This window comes from Sorex fumeus, unplaced genomic scaffold (genome assembly GCF_029834395.1).
Source record: "Sorex fumeus unplaced genomic scaffold, SorFum_2.1 ptg000054l, whole genome shotgun sequence".
Classification (NCBI taxonomy): domain Eukaryota; kingdom Metazoa; phylum Chordata; class Mammalia; order Eulipotyphla; family Soricidae; genus Sorex; species Sorex fumeus.
The window spans coordinates 2,528,463-2,547,729 of NW_026606111.1; the positions used below are offsets into that span (position 1 = coordinate 2,528,463).

At 66.4% G+C, this 19,267-nt stretch overlaps 3 protein-coding genes across 4 annotated transcripts; 1 reads left to right on the forward strand and 2 right to left on the reverse strand.

Annotated features, from left to right (window-relative positions):
- Positions 1 to 6,067: 6,067 nt before the first annotated feature.
- JRK (Jrk helix-turn-helix protein) lies at positions 6,068 to 7,799 on the reverse strand. The gene has a single exon (XM_056125341.1). The coding sequence runs from the start codon at positions 7,781 to 7,783 to the stop codon at positions 6,179 to 6,181; it is 1,605 nt and encodes a 534-aa protein (XP_055981316.1). The 5' UTR covers positions 7,784 to 7,799; the 3' UTR covers positions 6,068 to 6,178.
- Positions 7,800 to 13,902: 6,103 nt separating this feature from the next.
- Positions 13,903 to 15,042, forward strand: THEM6 (thioesterase superfamily member 6). Of its 2 annotated transcripts, none has more exons than XM_056125344.1 (2): positions 13,903 to 14,281; positions 14,836 to 15,042. In XM_056125344.1, exons 1-2 carry the CDS (start codon positions 13,928 to 13,930, stop codon positions 14,947 to 14,949), a joined length of 468 nt encoding a protein of 155 aa, XP_055981319.1. In that variant the 5' UTR covers positions 13,903 to 13,927; the 3' UTR covers positions 14,950 to 15,042. The 2 variants fall into 2 exon arrangements, with proteins under 2 accessions (XP_055981319.1, XP_055981318.1); XM_056125343.1 differs by having other exon boundaries at positions 13,903 to 14,440; positions 14,836 to 15,037.
- A 1,721-nt stretch (positions 15,043 to 16,763) lies between these two features.
- SLURP1 (secreted LY6/PLAUR domain containing 1) lies at positions 16,764 to 17,450 on the reverse strand. The gene is made up of 3 exons (XM_056125408.1): positions 17,400 to 17,450; positions 17,081 to 17,309; positions 16,764 to 16,963 (listed from the first exon to the last, which is right to left on the reverse strand). Exons 1-3 carry the CDS (start codon positions 17,448 to 17,450, stop codon positions 16,764 to 16,766), a joined length of 480 nt encoding a protein of 159 aa, XP_055981383.1.
- Between the last annotated feature and the right edge of the window lie 1,817 nt (positions 17,451 to 19,267).

A 19,267-nucleotide genomic window follows, 5' to 3' on the forward strand; every position in this document is an offset into this window, starting at 1 on the left:
CCCCATGCCAGACCCCTCCTTCCTGCCGCCTGCCTCCAGCACAGCCTCCCAGGAAGGTTTGTATTTTTCCAGCGCGCCTGGTCCTGCAGACTCAGCGCCCCGCCCCAAGAGGACCGTCCACGGGCTGAGATAACCAAGGAGCCTGGCCAGGCTGTCCCTGCAGGTCCAGAACCCCCCCCCCCCACAGGCCCCCTGCTCAGCTCCAGGTGTGTCCAGGTCTTGGGGTGCCCAGGGGTGGACACACATCCCACACAGGCTGCAGGGCTGACCCTGTGGGCAGTCAGGCTGCTGAGGGGGGCACCCTGGACTGGCTGGACCAGTTCCCCGAGTCCTCACAGGGGAAGGGCCGAGTGTCGGGCTGGCTCGAGTGGGCAGTGAGTGGCCTCACTGGTGGACAGATGGATGGGGGAGCAGCCACACCCAGTCTCTCGGGATAGCCTGGCCCTGCTGTGTCCTCTCTCGGGCAGCAGGGCTCAGCTCCAGGGGCAGAGCACTGACTTGTGAGCCCACACCAGGCGGGAGCACTGACCTGTGAGCTTGCGCCCCGGTGGGAACACTGCCTGTGAGCCCACACCCCTTGGTCTCGCCACAGCACCCGTGCGCCAGCCGCTACTGACCAGAGCCTGGAGCCTCTGCCTCTGGGTGTGCCTCCTCCTGGGAGCCCTCAGGGGGCCGTGGGCATGCCCACTGTGCCGTCCTGCTCACCCCTGAGTCACTCCCAGCCTTGCTCTGGACGGAAGTAACGGAACCTCCGGGAGCGTCCACTGGTCAAGGTGGGGACCTGGCGCGGGGTGTGGGCAGGGCAGGTGAGCTGGGAGTAGGGGTGATAGAGGTTCTATTCTCACGGGCTGGGCCAGGAGCGGCTCCCCATAAGCCCCACAGACTCCCCCCAGCATGCCCTCCTCATGTGGCACCCCGCGTGTCCTCCCGCATGTCCCCCCACATATCCCATCCACATGTCCCCCCCACATGTTCTCCCCGCATGTCCCCATCTGCATGTCCCCCCGCATGTCCTTCTGGGCATGTTCCCCCCCCCCACCCCCCTACCCCCCCCCCCCCGCAGCCCGGGTGTCTGCTGCTGAGTGGCCTGGGTGACTGTCCCTCCCCTACCCCGGGACCCCCGGCCCTGGGGAGTGTGGGCCCCTGTCGCGACTGTCCCTGTCCCGCCGCCACTGGTGGGGTCTCCCCTGGCCGGACATCTGGCCGTGCTCCAGGGAGAGGGCGGCCCCTGCTGTTCCGACCCCATTCGCATCCGGCAGGCGCTTCCGCGGCCATATAAGGAGAGAAGGCGCTGCGCTGAGAATAGCTGCGTGACGCGGAGGAGCTCCCCACGCACGGCGCCACGCCAGCCGCCACCTCCACCGGGCACGCGCAGGCTGGGTCTCGGGAGGGCGGCGCCGCAAGTGATGGGCGCTTCCGTCGCGCTCCCAGCACCCCCCACCCACCCCACCGGCAGGGCAGAAAGGGGATGCCCCTTGCTCGACCCCCCTCCCGCCCGCGATGGGGAGGGGGCAGGCACGGAGAGCGCCCCACCCCCAGTCCTGCGGCAGCTCCTGAACCGGGTCAGTCCCCACAGCCTGGGCGCAGTGGACACCTGGACAGCTCTGGGCTGCGGTGCTGGGTGCAGAGAGGGTTCTTGGTCCCCGAGGCTGAGCCCTCCCGGCCTCCTTGGACAGGTGAGCCCCAGCACCCTCACCCCCGGGCTAGAGGGATGCCTCAGGCAGCCCTGCACCCCAGTGCCATAACAGGAGCTGCCACCCAAGGGTGCCCCACCCAGCCACAGGAGGGCCAAGAGCAAAGGGCCCCAGACTGGCAGCTAGAGGCTGGTCAGCGCACTGGGCGGGGCTGATGTGCGGAAAGGCCGGAGCCCAGGGTGGTCCCCGCCTCCAAGCAGAGGGGCAGAAGCTGGGGGCGGCGGGGCGGGGGCAGGAGGAACTCAGGGGACCTGGGCTCAATTCTACAGAGACCGCATCCCGCCACTGCAGCCATGACCACCCACCACCTGTCCTACTCCCTTACCCCGTCCCCACCTCCTACACCCCGTCCTCCCTCCCACACCCCATCTCCGCCTCCCGCACCCCTTCCCCATCTCCCACACCTCGTCCTCACCTCCACCCTCACCTCCCTCTCTGTAGTCTCCATCCTGGTTTCAACCTGCCCCTGCAAGCCAGCTGTGTGGACACTGGGGTCACTGAGGCTGTCTCCTCCCTCTCCCCCTCCCTCCCACACAGCCTCAATGTCACGTGGCCTCTCTGGCTGGTGGGGTGCTGGGGCCTCTCCAGGCCCTGAGGAGCCTTTTGTCTGCCAAGACTCTGGGTGCCCTCCAAAGCCACCCCAATTCTCTGATGCGTCTCCTAGACAGCTCCAAACAGCTGGCATCAGAGGTTATTGTCTTGTGTGGCCCGCCTGGCAGCCCCAAGGCAGAGACCATGCCTGGCTGTGCCTGGCACAGGGTCTAAGGCGACCTGGGCCCTGGCATGGTCAGGGGAGCCCATATCCCCTGCCAATGCGATGGGGTGCCCCCACACCCAGGAAGCCAGGCTACAGTCACCCTACCTCCAGGAAGGAAGTCATGGGCAGGGCTCTCCCAGGGGGAGCACTGTGTGCCCGAGCCCCCAAGCTCCAGCTCCTCACATCTCCCCTCTGCCATCCCAGCCAGACACCCCCGGACTGGACCCCGGGAGCCCGTCAGGGTGCTGGTGGAGGCCTGGTTGGGTAGACCCAGGAGAGGAGGGATGGAAGGCTCCAGGAGGCTCCAGAAGGCCCCTGTCCCTCCAAAGAACACAGCAGCCGCCTGACACTGCCCTTCTCGGCTGCTGCCCCTCTGACTGTGACCTTTGTCATCCCTGTCCCCTGCTCGGCCTGGCCCCTGAGCCCACAGGAGACAGAAGGGTCCCCCAGTCCACAGCTGGGCAGAGCCAGACACTGATGGTCAGTGCCCCACAAGAAGAGAGTCCAGGCCCCGTAGGATGCCACGGCACCGAACCTGGCACTGACACAGGCAGCATGAGCACCTTCTGCACCCAAACCAAAAACCACAGGCACAATCTGGTAGGACACCAAGATCCGCAGCCCTCCCGTCCTGACCACCATGATTAGCAACCGTTCATCATCACCATCACACCCTCATCATCACCGTCACCCTTGTCACCACCACACTCGTCGAACATCACCACCATCCTCACCATCATCCCCGTCAGCATCACTCACCTCACCACCTCCATCACTGTTACCATCGTCACCAGCCACTGTGGTCAAAACTAGGCCCCTGCCCGTGGCCATGCCTCATGTCCCTGCAGCCAACCGAGGGTCTCGCTGGCTTCCTCCTGGGCTCACATCCACCCCCACCCCCGGTGGTGAGTGGATCTCCCTACTGTCCCCGAGGATAGGTCAACATGGCAGAGGCGTCAGGGGTCAGAGGCCAGGGGGACACGATGAGGCTGCAAGAAGACGGTGGGGGAGGGGCAGGTAGCCCAGCCCTGACCCCAGGACAGACCTGCAAGCCCAGCTGCTGGTCCCTGCCACTACCTGTTCCCCACTCCTCGCTCGCTGTTGGGGGGCTGTACTCAGCAGCCACTCAGCAGCTGAGGAGCCTTCGTCAGGAAACCCGGCCACTGCCTCCGGGCTGGGTCCAGGAACCTGAAGTGATGCTCTCCTCCCTCCCTCCACCCTTCCTCTTCACTCCCCACATTCTCTCTCCCTCCTTCATCTGCCCCCCAATGCTGCGACCCCCGGGTCCCGCACCCTGAAAGGGTGGGGTGTCCTCCTAGCATGCAGGGCCTGGACAGGCCCCAGCAGGACGGCAGGGGTGGGGGGAGGCCATGTCCGAAGGCCTGAGGGCTGCAATCAGACACAGCATTACCCCCCCCCCAACAGACAAGCAGTTCCTTCCCGCCCTCCTCCCTCTGCACTGAGGTGCTTTTGGGGTGGGGATGCCCTCCTCCCTGTGCGGGTGACCCTAAGGGGGCACAGCAGAGGGAGACGTGGCTCAGCCTGCAGGCCACTAGGCTCTGGGGTGCTCCTGGGTCCCCAGAGTCTAAACTTCACACGCCAAGTCACGCTGAGAAGCAGGTCTGGTGGCTGAGATCACACGGGGGTAGTGGCCAGGCACACAGAGCACCTCAGCAGGGGGAGGTCAGGGTGGCCAGCTTGTTCCCTGTGTGCGAGCGTGCCCAGTGTCCACTCAGGTTCCCTTGGGCTTCGTCTCCTGGGGCCCAGGTGGGCACAAAGGGGCAGGCGTCCATGGCAGGCTGGAGGTTGCAGTACAGCCTCTGGCTGCCAGCAGGTCTCTCTAATGGACCCCAGCCATTCCCCCAAACGAGGGGGAGCTAATCTAGCAGAGAAGCAGACCAGAGCCTGCTCACCGGCGCTGAGAAAAGGAGCGGACAGGTGGGTGGGTGCATAAATGGATGGATGGACAGATGGGCAGAAGGACGGATGGATATATGGGTGGAGGGAGTGGATGGATGAGTGGATGGGTGAATATGGGTGGTGGCGTGTTAGACAGTGTCGTGGGGGGCTATGACTGATGAGGTGTGGCAACGAAGGGTGGGTGAACAGAGGGCTATGTAGGAGGGTGGGTATATGAAGGTGGGTGAAGAGAGGGATGGACCAAGGTGGGTGGACAAGTGTTGCGGAGCGAGAGCAGAGAAGCAGTTTGCACAGCCCCTGGATGCAGCTCAGCTAAAACTCATTGCCCTTTGGAAAGGGCAAAGGGGGTCACTAGACAAGTGGAGTGGGTCTGTGGTGGAGGGCTGAGGGGCCCCTGTGGGCATGGGGAGGGAGCAGTGCCCCACCCTGCAGGGGCACCTCAGTCTACGACCCTCGGCTTCCAAGTCCCCAGAAGCCTGTGGCTCCTGCCCCCATGGTGTCCCTAGCCAGCTGCCCAGTGGGGCTGGCAGCCGGGGGGGCTCCATCTGCCCTTCCTCCTCGGGCCCAGCTCCGTGTCCACGGCATGATGGGGCATCAGTATCGCCCTCATCTGCTTGTCCTCCCATCACACGGGTCACAGCCACAAGGTGAAAAGCCAGTTGGGGAACTGAACTGGCCAGTGAGCTGGGGTCGCAGGCACCCTAGGCTTCAGATGGGTGGACAGACAGACGTACTCACATTTGCATAACAAACTTTTCTTATTGTTTCCTGCCTGGCCCTGGCCCCGTTCCTGCGGCCCCTGCCACCCCCCAAAGCCCGCAGGAGGCCATCCACCATAGCCACGTGCTGCCCAAGAACTTGATGACCGGACCCCCGAGGACAGGGCCCCACCAGGAGGCTTCGCTGCAAAGGTGACCCAGCACCACCCACGAGGACCTCGCTGTCCTGGCTAGCAGGATAGAGGTATGGGCTGGACTCTGACATCCAGGCCTGTGTGCAGGGAAGAGCGGGCCTGAGAGGGTATAGGCGGGGCCAGGGTGGGGCCTGGAAGGTGTAGGGGATGCAGGGGGCACGGCTGAGTCCTTTTAGGGTCTCCCTGGAGCCCACAGTTCCCTGGGGCAGGCCAGGCCAGGCAGCCCCTGTGCAAGGGTGGCTAAGGGTCGAGTCCAGCTCCACCGGGGCTGCCCACAGCGACTACTTTGAAGGGCAGACAGTGGGTGTGGTGGTAGGCGTCTGCGTGTGGCCCCACGGGGGTGCAGGGGTGCCAGAAAAGGGGTCCCAAGGGCAGAGCTGGGAAGCCCGGTCTTCTGCACGTCCCCAGAGCTTCCTTCCCACTCCCATGCCCTGGAGTCTGGCCCCGGGGCCCAGCACAGGAAGCCCCAGGCCTCTGGGGCTGCAGGGAGGCAAGTCTCAGCTGTGGCCGAGCTGGGCTCCCAGCAGCTGGGAGAGCCGTCCGGATGGAATCGGAGGCAGACCAAAGCCAGGCCAAGGAGGCACGTACCCACGTCAGCAGTGCTGGGGGGTGGGGACGGGGCCCTCGGGGCACAGAGCAGCCCCGGCCGATGAGCTCGAGCCACTGTGTGCAGAGCCCTGCCCGGGCAGTGCCGCTGACCTGGCCCCACTCCCGGCATGGGCTCTGGGGCTGGCCAGTGTAGAGACCACGGCACCAAAGCTGCCGAGTGCCGTCGGTGGACGGAGACACGGGACATGCTGACTCGGGCCATCTCTGCCTTGGGCACTGCCCAAGGCGGACCTTTCTCTGCCTGCCACAGTGAGACTGGGGTTGCGGTTGGGTGGGGCCCTCCCCTCAGGGCCCGGCCGTGGACGAGCAGGGCAGTGGGGAGCACTCCCGGGGGGCCTCCAGCTTGACCACGGCCCGAAGTGCCAGGTGTCCCCGCGCCAGCTGCTGCCTGGCAAATACAGAGTGCAGCGCCCGCAGCTGGTCCAGCTCATGCGCCGAGAAGCAGGGGTGCTGCTCTGCGAAGGCCACCACCACGGCGAAGGACTCGGCCGCCCGCACCCAGGCCGCCTCCTCCCCGGCCCCCTCAGCCTGGGCCGGGTCTGCAGGCGAGGGGGGCCGCTCTGCTGCCTCTCGACCCTGGCCCTTCTGCCCGCCAGTCACACCCAGGGGTGGCCGGCCAGCCTGGGCAGGGGGGTCCTGCACCAGCTCCATGATGTGGGCAAAGGTCTGGTTCTGGCCCACCCGGCTGCGCTCAGCCTCCTCCTTGGAGGACGAGCCCTCGGCCACCGCAGGCCACAGCTTCTTCCAGGCCCGGCTGAAGACGTCGCAGGGCACCGCGTCCCAGGCGCAGGCCACTCGGAGGATGGCCTCGTGCAGGGCGCAGCGAGGGCGGGCGCCGGGTGGTGTGGCCGCGGGGCTGATGAAGCGCCGCAGGAAGTCCCTGCGGATGCCCTGGTCCATGGGCTGGACGAGAGCGGCCACGCTGGCCGGCAGCAGGACGGTGAAGATGTTGTCGGAGGCCAGCTCGGCCTCCTGGGGGTGGGCCCGAGAGCTGACCAGCAGCAGGACGGCCTTGCTGTCGGCGGGAAAGCCCACGGCGCTGAAGTGCTCCTTCACCGAGGGGACGAAGATGTGGTGGAACCAGTCTGAGAAGACCTCCTGGTCTACCCACACGTTCCCCTGGGCCCGGTAGGCCACCGGCAGCTGCTGGGGGGCCTTGAGAGCTGGGGCCCCGCTGCACTTCCCGATCACCAGGGGCCTGATTTTGTGGGAGCCCGTGGCATTGGCACATGCGAGGACCGTCAGCCTGTCCTTGCTCTGCCTGAGGCCTGGCATGGCCTCAGCTGCGGCAGCCGTGGCACTCGGCAGGCACCGCCAGAACAGGCCGGTCTCATCAGCGTTGTAGACCTGCTCGGGGGACAGGCCGTGCTCGGACGCCAGGCTCCGGAAGAAGCCGCAGAACTCGGTCGCCTGCTGCTCAGTGCCCTGCTGCTCGGCCGCCGCGTCCAGCTTCCGGATGCCGTGCCTGGCCTTGAAACGCCACAGCCAGCCGCCCGAGAAGACGCAGGGCTCGGTGAGCCCCATCTGCTCGTACAAGTCGCGGGCCTTCTCGATGAGCATGGGCCCTGACACGGGCACGCCCTCGGCCCGCCGGCCCAGGAACCACTCGTACAGCACGCGGTCCAGGTGCTCGAGCTTAGGTGTGTGCAGCGTGCGCCGACGCTCCAGCGCCGAGTTGGAGTCCGAGCTGGCAAAGAAGCGCAGGAGTTGGGCTTTGTGGGCGCGGATGTCGTACAGGGTGGACATGCCCACGTTGTACTCCTGCATCAGCGCCTTCCTGCTCTCGCCGCGCTCCAGCCGCGTGCAGATGTCGATCTTCTCCCGCAGAGTCAGCACCACACGCTTCCTCTTCTCCCCGGGGCCCCTGGCGGCAGCCGGCTTGGAGGCCATGGGGAGGAAGGCGGGTCCTGGCCGCTCCAGGCTGGCCTTACTGCCTCCCCGCCCAGACTGCCCCAGGCCGGTGCAAGCCCCGGGTCAAGGCTGGTAGCCTCTGCCCCCCACAAGCCCGGGCATCCGGCTCTCGCGGGCGCTGGCTGCTGGCAAGGGGATGAGCTGGTGGCAGCGTGTCCTCCGCAGACCACAGAGCTGGCCCCAACACATAATGGGCCCAGACCTGGGAAGCAGAATGGAGAAAAAACAAGTCACCAGCACGTGCTGGGTACTGGGCCAGACCACAGCCAGAGCATGTCTGTGCGACCCTTTCGGGCAGACGGAAGGACAAACTCACTGGCTCAAGTGACTACATGCACCTCCTATCCCCACAGTTCGCCTCCCCACCAGTCGGACCTTCTGACTCAGCCCCCATGCCCTGGGTGTGGGGCGGGCCTGGGGGGTGCAGGGACAGCCCAGAGCTAGACACCGGGCAGTGGGCCCCCGCATCAGCCTGGGCTTTAACCCTGCGCCCAGCCGCCTGCCTGGGTCCTCACCGGCTCGCCCAGGACTGTGAAACCCGGAGCAGGAGGAAGGAAGGTCCCCCATAAAGGCAGGGGTCTGTCCCCAGCCAGCTCTGGGTACCCCCTGGGATGCAGGTGTGTGCGTGGGGGGGGGGCGGCTACACACCTGGGGGACCTGCGGGCACGGGAGGGCAAAAGCCAGATCCACCGAAACCTCTGTAGAAGTGCGGGGGGGGGGGGGGGGGGGGAAGCGGCCCTGACTCCGAGGAGCAGCACTGAGCACGGGGTCGCGTGGTTCTGCTGGCAAAACTCGGGAGGCGGAAAGGGGCGGACTGAGGAGGAGGGGGCGGCGCCCGCACCTCCGTCCTAACCTGCGCAGGGAGGAGGGCCCGAGGCAGGATGCAGGAGGCCGCCTGGACAGGGGGTGGGGCCCCGGGGTGATGCGGGGACGGGGGCTCGCGGGGTCCCGGGGAGCGTGCACCCTGCAGGCGGCGCGGAGGGAGCGGGGCCCCCGAAGGTCCGGCGGACTCAGGGCGGGCGTCGGCGAGCCCCACGTCCCCGCGCTGGACAGCACTCACCTGCGGAGTCCAGGAACCGCCAGAGACCGGAAGTGCCCCCTCTCTGCCCTTCGCCGGCCCGCGCCTCTCCACCTTCCCCAATCTCTTCCGGGGCGGTCTAGGCTGCCGGAGGACTCGGCGTCTCTATGGCAGCTGGGCGCCGGCAGGGATGGGCGGGGCTCGGGAGTGGGCGTGGCCTCCGGAGGGAGAGGCGGGGTCGCGGGCTGGGCTGCGCTGACCTGCTGAGGCGGGGGAGGGGGGGCGACGCCGCCTGTGGGCTGGGAAAGTCTCAGAGCCTCAGTCAGTGGAGGGAAGTGGACAAGGCCTGAGAGAGGCGGGAGGCTGGGTGGGCTGTGGGCGGGGCCGCCAGTTGAGGATGGGGCGGGGGAGGAGCCTATAGCGATGGGCGTGGTGGGCGTGGTCTAAATATTTGCGGGTGTGGTCTCTGTGAGGGGCGGGGCCTTCGCGGCGAGGGCGGGGCCATGAAGGAGAGGGGCGGGGCATAGGGGTGCAGGCTGGGTTGGTCAGCCAGGACACTTGGGACACTTGGACCTTTTTCCTCCCCAGGCACACAGCCCCCCCCGCCCCCCGCCCCAGTCTGTGAGGCAGGCTGGCGGGGGACCTTTGACGGAGCTTCCAGTGGAAGGAGGGACAGTGAACCCCGCGGCACAGGGAAACGCTGGGTCCCGCGAGAAGCGTCTTCTTCTGGCTCTGGCAGCTCCAAGGCTCAGAGCGTCCAAACCCAGGCCTTGGACTGGAGCTGAGATTCTGAGGAACCCTGGGGTGGGTGGCTATACTTTGCACACGAGACAAAGGTGAACCCGGGGGTGGGGGGGCCCACAGACTATGACTGACTGAACATTGCCCTGAGGATCTTCACTCCTTAGCCCTGCAACTGTCATATGGTCCTCCTCCTCTCAGGGCAGCCAGACCTGTGGATGTGCAGGCCCTTGTGTGCTCGGAAAGATCCAGGGGGCAGGGAGAGGGGGTGAGGGGTGGGGGGCCGAAGCAGGGCCCCTGGTGCACGGCAGGGGATAGACTCTGAATCCCTGAGCCATAAGCCCACAAATGCGTGCTGTTGTGCTGGTCTCTGGTTTCTGCCCAGCTCCTTTCCTTGATCCCTTGCTCCTCCCTGTGGCACCGCCCACACCTGCTGCTGAGAGCAGCTCTTCAGCGCCTGGGTCTCTGCCCACTTCAGCAGTGAGCCCAGCCCCTGCACTGCCACTCCCCAGCCCTTCTTCCATGCCAGCCTCAAACGTCATCCTGCCCTTCTCAGGGAAGGGTCTGCCCGCCTCGTATTGGTTGCAGAAGCCCAGGCCTGTCCTGCACTCATCCCTCTCCAACCTTGTGGCCTCTACCATGCCCACAGCTGTCCTCTCCACCCCACACTGCCCTGGGTTTGTGCGGGCTTCCTCCCTGGTCTGTTCCACTCACCCCCATCACCCATCGACATCACCAGGCACCTGCAGCTTCGTGATGGCAAAAACACACTTTTTTAATTTTTTTTTTTTGGCTTTTTGAGTCACACAAAGCGATGCTCAGGGGTTACTCCTGGCTCTGCGTTCAGGAATTACTCCTGGAGGTGCTTGGGGGACCATATGGGATGCAAGGGATCGAACCCAGGTCGGCCACGTGCAAAGCAAACGCCCTACCCTACCCGCTGTGCTATCGCTCTGGCCCCAAACACGCACTTTTGTTGTTCTGTCCCAGCAGGAATTGGGTCGTCAGGGCTGGAGCCCCCAACGGTGAGGGGGTGAGGCACAGAGGTAAGGCCCAGCACTGCGGCCTAGCATCTGCACCCCTTGTATGACCTCTGCTGCCACCTTGTGGACACAGGCCCTCTTGCGCCTCCCAGCTCCGTCCTGGTGCTGGCAGGGACTGGATTCAGCCAAGAACTAGGGAAGACGGTGAGACAGGTGGCTCACTCCCAGGACCTGCCCTTGCTGTGGGAACTTATCCCTGTCTACCTTGGGTCAGCAGAACTCGAAGGAAAGGACATGGTCCATGCACTGACTCCAGGAGCTGGCATGAAGGCTGCCTTCCCCCAGCTCTGCGCCAGAACAGTCCTGGGTCACTGCAGCCACCTGCCTCCAACAGGCCTCCGGAACCTGAGCACTGCAGAGGGACATGTGAGCAGGTCACCCTGCTGCCCAGCGTTCAGTGTTCCCAGTACCCAGTGCTCCCAGTGTATCAGAGTCCTGCACATGTGGAGTCTCTCTGCAATGCAGGGTATCTGTACACACACTAAATCTCTGTGCACGTGTAGGGTCTCTGCACACACGGGCATATGCATAGTCTCTGCACATGTGAAGTCTGCACACCCAAGATCTCAGCACACGCGAGGTCTCTGCACATATGGGTTTCTGCACATGCGGGGTCTCTCTGCACACATGGGTCTCTGCACACACAAGGTCTCTGCACACACGCGGCCTCTCTGCACACATGGGTCTGCATACATATGGTCTCTGCAAACATGAGTCTCTGCACACACGTGGGGTTTCTCTGCACACATGGGTCTGGCACACACGCGGTCTCTGCATATATGAGCCTCTACACATTCGCAGTCTGCACACATGGGGTCTCTGCACACATGGGGTCTCTGAATACATAAGTCTGTACATGCAAGGTCTCTGCACACACGAGTCTGCACATGCAAGGTCTCTGCACACATGGGTTCTTTGCACACAGATACACACTCACCATGCACACACATGGAGACTGTGAGGTATTGCCTGCTAACCAGAATCCAGGCATGGCCTGTGGGCACTGGGGCCATCAGCTGGGACAGGTTGTGACATGATGCTGGACCCTGAAGCCTGTCCTTGCCCTGAAACCAGCAGCAGGCCCAGGGAACAAGCACACACTGATGGTCACTGCAGGAGAGCAGGCAGAGTCCAGAGCCCCACCCAGCGCCGTCCCATTAGTCCCCAGGGGAACCTCACGGTCTCTTGTGGACAGGGTATCAGGAGGGTTGGGTTCCCGCCATCAGCACCCAAGCGACCCCAGGCCAACTGTGGCTGGTCAGGGCCAGCCTCCCTCTGGTGGTGGTGGTGGTGGGGAGCTCAGGGCTCTGACTGCTCCAGGCCCCCTCCTCACTCCCAAAGCCACTTGGGTGCCTGGGGCAAGCTCTGTGCCTGAGACTGTCACATGACCCTCCTTTTGCTTTTTTGCAGTGCTCCTAGTTCTGTGCTCAGGAGTCACTCCTGGCAGGCTCGGGGGACCATATGTGGTGCCGGGGACTGAGCCCAGGTCAGCTGTGTGCAGGACCAGCGCCCTCCTGCTGTCCTATCGCTCTGGCCTCACCCTTTGCTTTTTATGAATAGGTCCCAGATTCCCTTTATTTGGTGCCTGAGGCTCAGGCTTGACTTGGGTGCCCCTTCTCCACTTCCCACCTGCCTTCTGGCCACTGCGGACAAACAGAGTCAGCCCTGGAGTCCCTGCTCTGCCCCTTAGCAGGCGCAAGGCACAATGTGCTAGAACTAGCCAGGTCAGTGGCGTCTGCAGGGCTGCTGCCAGGATCCTGGAGGCACCTCCGCCCCAACATGGTGAATGGGCTAGGGGGACTGAGCAGAGCTAGGTGAGCCTGGGCGGGGCTAGGGTGACTGGGCGGAGCTAAGTGGAGCCCTGGGCGAGGCTAGGGCGAATGGGAGGAGCTATGTGGGACCCTGGGCAGGGCTAAGCAGGCCCTAAGTGGGCCGGGACTGGCCGAGGTCCTGTGTTGGCCCATCTCCGCGCCTGTTCCTCTGGGCACTGCCCTGAGCCTGCTCTCCAGATTCTTCGTGTGGTATCCAGGAACCCAGGCAGTGACCATGAGAACCTGGCCCTGACCTGATGCCCAGCACAAACTGGACCTGGCAGCTCGTGAGAAACTGAGGCCGGGAGCACCCTGGGAAGCACCCCCACGATTCCGTGGTTGCAGATCACGGAGCCAGGGCCGAGGGAGGGGCCATCCGCTGCTGTCCATTCCTGCCATCGTGGCCCATGTCCGGGGCGGGCAAGAGTGCCAGACCTCCCGGTGACTGTGAATTTGGATCTTCAGGCAGGGGGAGCCCCCAATGACGTAATCACTGTGAAAAAGAGGACTCTGAGGATCTTGGCCCGTCCGCTGGTCAGTGAAGAAGCTGGGTGGCGAGGGTCCCTTGGCAGACGGCCACCCAGGAGGAAGCAGGTCAGGGCTTTGTCCCCTTTCCCATCCGCTGACCTCCACTGACCCTCTGCACTACGCTGAGCTTGATCTGCGCTGCCCGGTCTCAGCGAGGTCAACGGCATCTCCAAGAGCGTGTCCATTGTGTCCCTCTGTGCCACGGCCCCGCCCTGCGGGTACAACGGGCTCAGAGCCACGCGGGCAAACAGACACCGGTGAATCCTCGCCCCGGGCGGCAAGAATGAGGGCCCTGTGCACAGGAGCACTGGGCGGAGGGAGCCCGGGGCGAACCAAGGCCTCACTGTCCAGCTGCTGGCCGCAAACAAAGACCTCAGCCTCTGTCCGCGCAGGACCGCCCCGGTGACTGCCAGGAAGCCGTCCCGGGGCCTCTCCCGTGGGGGGGTGGACGAGAGTGCTGCGGCCTGACGGACGGGCCGGCGCGGGAGACCCGCCGGTTGCGCGCGCATCCCCCCAGCCAACACCCGGGGGTCTCTCCCGGGCGGGGAAAGGGGTGACCCCAAGCCAGGGCAGGGCAGGCACCGCGGGGACCCACGGCTGACTCGGGCGGACGCGGGTGGCTTCGGCCTCCGCTGGGGCCGAGGGGCCGGAGAGAGCCCGACCCCCGCCTCTCCGCCCTCCCCATCCCCCGCGGGGTCAGCGCGGGCGCGGGTGCTAGCTGCGCGCAAGGTCGCGTCTGCAACGCGCGGCGCCGCCCGCAGAGGCCGCTGTGGCGCGCGCAGCCCGCGGCGGCCGGAAGGGACCACTGGGGCCGCGGGGGTGCCCGGGGCGCGGGGCGGGGCGCGGGCCGCGTCCGTGCGCGCGCGCGCGTGCCCGCCCTCCCCCGGCCGGCCGCGGCGGTGGTTCGCTCCGGCCGCCCGGCGCGGGCCGCACCCGGCGGGCGGGCGGGCTGCGGGCGGCGGCGCGCGGGGCTGGGGCCGTCATGCTGGAGCTGCTGGCGGCCGGGCTGGCCCTGGCGCTCGCCTACTTCGCGCTGCTGGACGGCTGGTACCTGGTGCGCGTGCCCTGCGCCGTGCTGCGCGCGCGCCTGCTGCAGCCGCGCGTCCGCGACCTGCTGGCCGAGCAGCGCTACCGGGGCCGCGTCCTGCCCTCTGACCTGGACCTGCTGCTGCACATGAACAACGCGCGCTACCTGCGCGAGGCCGACGTGGCGCGCGCCGCGCACCTGGCCCGCTGCGGCGTGCTGGGGGCGCTGCGGGAGCTGGGGGCGCACGCAGTGCTGGCCGCCTCGTGCGCGCGCTACCGCCGCTCGCTGCGCCTCTTCGAGGCCTTCGAGGTGCGCACCCGCCTGCTGGGTTGGGACCACCGCGCTTTCTACGTGGAGGCGCGCTTCGTTAGCGCGCGCGACGGCTTCGTGTGCGCGCTGCTGCGCTCCCGCCAGCACGTGGTGGGCACCACGCCGGAGCGCGTCGTGCAGCACCTGTGCAAGCGCCGGGTGAGCGCCCCGTACCCCCAGCACCCCGGACCCTCCTCCCCCCATCGCCGGGGCCCCCCGCGGGGAGGTCTGAAGCCCCCCGAGCCCAGACGCGGCCGCCAGCCCCGGTTGATCTGAGTTCGGGGCGCTCGCCTCTCAGGCGCTGAGAGGCTCCCCTGGGCCCCTGCTGCTCCCCTCCTTGGCGACGCGGCAGCCCGACCCTGGGGATGGCCGGCGCCCGGCAGCGGTTGCTGGTTGCCGGGGCTCCAGCTCCTACCCGAGGCCGCCGCAACCCCGGGCGGGCACCCCCCGCGCCGGCCTCCCGGGCCGGGAGCGCAGCGGATTGGAGACGGGCCAGCGCGCCCTGGGTCGGGGCTGGAGCTCTGACCCCCTCCCTGACCGCCTTGTCCCTGCAGGTGGAGCCGCCGGAGCTGCCCGAGGACCTGCAGCACTGGGTCTCCTACAATGAAGCCAGCAGCCGGCTGCTGCGTGCCGAGAGCGGGCTGGACGCCTCCTCCAAGGACCAGTGACTTGTCGCCCACCCCGCGCCCTGTCACCGACCCCTCTGGGCTCCACCCCGCGCTGGGCTTGGGGTGCGCGACGACGCTGGCATCCTGACGATGGCCCCCTGCGCAGAGTCCCGGGAAGGGCCGCCGCTGCATGGCTCGCTTGGGAGGGCACCGCTGTGGGCCAGGTGGGAAGGCCACAGGCCATGGGGGCGCCTGCGCCGAGAGGCCTGGTCCGTGGGCGGTGGGAGCCGGGGCGGGCTGGTGCCCTCTGGCTGCTGCCCACCTTGTCTGCAAGGTGCGGCCCCGGGCTCCTGAATGAGGCTGCCAGCCCCGTGTCGCCCAGCTGCCCGGCCTGCTGGACCATCACCGAGCACAGCTGCCCGGCGCTGCCGCCTCCCCGCTGCGTGCACGTGCAAAGCCGCCATGCTCTGTTCTATTTATTTCAAGAAAGTCTGATTAAAGTGTCGGAAACGGAGTGTGCGGTTCAGCCACACCTTGGGCTCGGCCACCCCTCAGGGACACCCCCGTCTGGCCTGGCCCATTCCTGCTGCCCTTGGAGCTAGCCCCCGGCCCTGCTGCCCTGGGGCCCTGGGCTCCAGGTCCTCAGCTCCTGCGGTTGGGGGGTCTTGGCAGGGGCTGAGGGCTAGGGAGCCCTGCCGGCCTCTGGGAGGGTATGTCCCAGCCCACCCCCACCCCAGCCCCGTGACTGTCCACTCAGATTGTGTCTCTTCACTGCCACCCAGGAAGGACAGGACATGGGGAAGGTCAGGTACCCCAGAGTGGGCCCGAGACTGCTGGGGACAGACCTGGAGAAGGGGCACAGTGCCCGTGTCCTGGGCAGTGCTCAAGGGGGTCTGGGCAGAAGGGCTGGGCTTGCCCTGGCCTGAAGTGGTGGGGGACGCTGCCCACCGTGCTGGGCACACACAGGGCGCCCTCCTGCTCCGGCACCCACGAACGGGGCGCGGTGGGGTCACGGGGCCAGCGAGGCGGACTCTGACTCGGAGTCTGCCCTGGGCGGAGCGGTGGCCTTGTGCCGCCGTGTGCACCTTCTCCTGAAGGTGGGGTCTCGATGTGCGGGCGCTCCTCCTTAGTTCCCCAGGGTCCACACGCGGACCCGGCGTCGGGCGCCCTCTGCTGGCCGCAGCGGCGCGGTGCGATGCGCGGTCCCCGAAGCCGCTGCGGTGGGGGACGCGGGGGGGGGGGGGGGGGGGGGGGGGGGCCACAGCGCTGGGCTCAGGCCCTCGCTGCCTCTGCGGGGTCTGTGCGGGGGTTTGGGAGAGGGCTGAGCTGGGCGCCAACCCCCTGGGCCCCCTTGCCTTGGTCCTGTCCCTCCCTCCTGCCTGTTCTGGGTCTAGTCCCTCACCCCAGAATTTGCCAGAGCCAGCAGGACCCAGAGGCCCAGCCGGGGTGACCACGGTGCTTCAGAGCCAAGGACAGCTGGACAGAAGCAGAAAGCGCCTGTCCCTGGGGGCTGGAGTGGGACCCAGGGGGCAGCCTGCTCCCCTGCCAGCCAGACACCAGGTCCTGGGCTGCACCCGAGGGCCACTGTGCAGCCGAGTGGGTACCCACTGGCCAGGAAAGGGGCCCCGGGTCAGGCTTGTGGCAGCAGCGTCCCTCAGGTGGCCCCCCAGCTGCCCCTTTGGAGCAGGACAGGTAAAGCTCTGGGAGGGACCCCGGTGGGAGCAGGGAGACTTGGGGGCGGGTCCCAGGGCAGGTGCATCTCCCTCTGCCCCATGACCCCCACTCATGAGAGGCCTGGGGGTGCAGCCCAAACACCCCGGGGACAGCGGTGGCATTGGGTGTTTATTTGCTTTGGATCTGGGGGCTACGGTCCCTCAGGGGAGCATGAGGCCCAGCAGTGCGGTGCCCAGCGTGGCCAGAACCCTGATGCCGGGGCTGGCAGTGCCTCCGGAGTTGCAGAGGTCCTGGAAGCAACAGCGGATGAGGTGCGCATCCCCGATGCTGTCAGGGTCTGTAGCCTTGCAGGAACTGGAGCAGGAGCGGATCACCAGGGGGCTCTGGTTGAAAGGGAACTCTGGCGGGGGCTCGGCGTCAGGGCTGCTCCGGGCACCTGCCCCCACCCGCCTGCCGCCCCCCCCAGCCCAGCATGGGGCTGTCCCTGTGTGCCTAAGGCCCTCCGTCCAGGGCTCACCTGAGCGGCCCATGACCAGCGAGGTGCTGCAGGCCGTGTGCTCCTGCCCGCACTGGGTGATGTTCCTGCAGGCCTCGATGACCGTGGGCTGCTCGCAGGTGAAGCATCTGAAGGCTTCACCTGGGCGGGGGCGGGATGGGGATATGTTCGCAGGAGAGCCTGTGCGTCCCTCCTCTTCCCTGGGGTCCGGCGGAGCTGGTGTCCCCCCATCTTTCCGACTGCTCAGGCCCTACACCCCAGGACCTCGTGGGGCGGGGTGAGCCCGGAGCAGAGGAAGGCCCCCGGGGAGAACTTGGCCACCACACTCACCGCTGTGTGCCGTCCAGGCTGCGGCCAGCGCCAGAGCCAGCAGCACCCCGGGAAAGGCCATTGCGGATGGCTGTGAGGGAACCGGGGCGGAGCAGACTCCAGGGTTTATGCCCTGGCCCACAGGGGCGGCGCCCACAGGCTGAGTCAGTGTCTGGGCGGAGAGGGACAGGGATGGGGGCGTGGCGCCTTGCTGGGGACACGCTGGGCCTCGGCCCCCTCTGTGGAGTCAGCCCTTCCCGGCCAGGCCCTGCTCTTGGTTGGGCTCACACAGGCCTTAGTGGCCCTCTGGGCTGACCGCAGGATCCAGTTGGGGCGCTGTGCCCTGTTCATGTCCACCCCGGGGCAGCCTGCCTCAAAGCCTGAGCAGGGCTCAGCGACAGGGTCAGCAGGTGACAGGGGCCTCCGGTCACGGTCCTCACTGCCAGCCCCAGTGGAGATGGCTAGATCACGTGTGAGATGCACAAGTTTCTACCCGCTGTCCCTGCCAGCTTCCGGCCTCCACCCCTGCCCGACCTCTGAACACTCTCCCTGCTGTGGCCCACTGTGCTGCCCCTGAGTGGTCCCCATCCAGGCCTGAATTCACAGCCAGGGCCCCAGGTGTCCATCCTGGACACCAGCCTGTCCAGGGTCTGTCCTCTGAGAGCTTGGTGGGTGGCCACATGGAGGGGGGAATGGACACAGGATGAGTGGCTGGCTGGCGGCTGGCGGCGGGTGGGAAGGGCAGGCAGAAGGGTGGATGGGTGGGAGGGGGTGGGTGGAAGGGTGGATGGGTGGGTGCATGGATGGAGGGATGGATGGGAGGGTGGGTGAGTGGACAGATGGATGGGTGGATGCGTGGAAGGACGGATGGGTGGGAGGGCGGGTGGGTGGTGAATGCTGAAGGACACTGAATGGGTGGATGGTGTTTGGTGGGTGGGTGCCGTCTGGGCACGGCTGAAGTGTGCCTGGGTGGAGGGCGGGCTTCCAGGAAGGAAGGTGAGTGATGGTGCGGCCGAGAGTGGCCTGGGTTATGGGCCTCTGCTATCCCTTTGTGTTCCTTCCTCGAGGACTTCCTCATGCCTCAGACCTTAACCCAGTGGTAGGCCGGGACGAGGGATCCGGGATGGATCTGAGCGTGGGAAAGACCGGCTATGTGCTGAGGGAAACCAGGAGGGTGTCGCTGCAGAGGGAAATACCGTGGATATTGCAAATCAAACAGCAGGGCCGCCTGGCACAGGTGTGGCAGGGTGGGTGTCCGCCAGGCTGGGTGGGTAGTGCCCGCACCCAGGCAGAGGAGGGGGGGGCCGGGTTCAAGTCCCGGCAGGCTGTACCAGGCAGGGGGTCCATCCCCCAGGGTCGGCCTGAACCTATGAGAGGGCTCAGCAGAGGGAGTGGGAGGCTGCATGGGGCCAGCAGACCCACGAGCTGTGGAGCAGCCGTGGAAGCAGATAGAGAGGAGAAATATGCAGGCAGTAGGCAGAGGGTCAGTCTGGGCAGTGGGCAGATGGATCTCTGTGCCGGCAACTGGACAGGCAGGCAGATGGGGATGTGTACATGGAAAGAGTGATGACCAGACTGATGGACACACTAAAAGATAAATGGGAAAAGAAATTTTTTAAAATGGGTGATAAATGCCAGCTATCTGGAGGGGTAGGCGGGCGGCCGCAGTGGTGGGTGGAAAGAGGGAGCAGGGGATGGTGAGTAGTAGGTGAGTGGGGAGATGCTTGGAAGGGTATAAGGAACGACAGGTCAGTGGACGGTTGGATGTTGGATGGATGACTAGAAAGAAATGGAGAGTGAGTGTGGGGATGGTGGGGGATGGTTGGAGGGAGGGAGGGATTGAGGCATACATGTATGGCTGGGTGGATGGTGGATGGATGGGGAGATGGATGGGTGGAT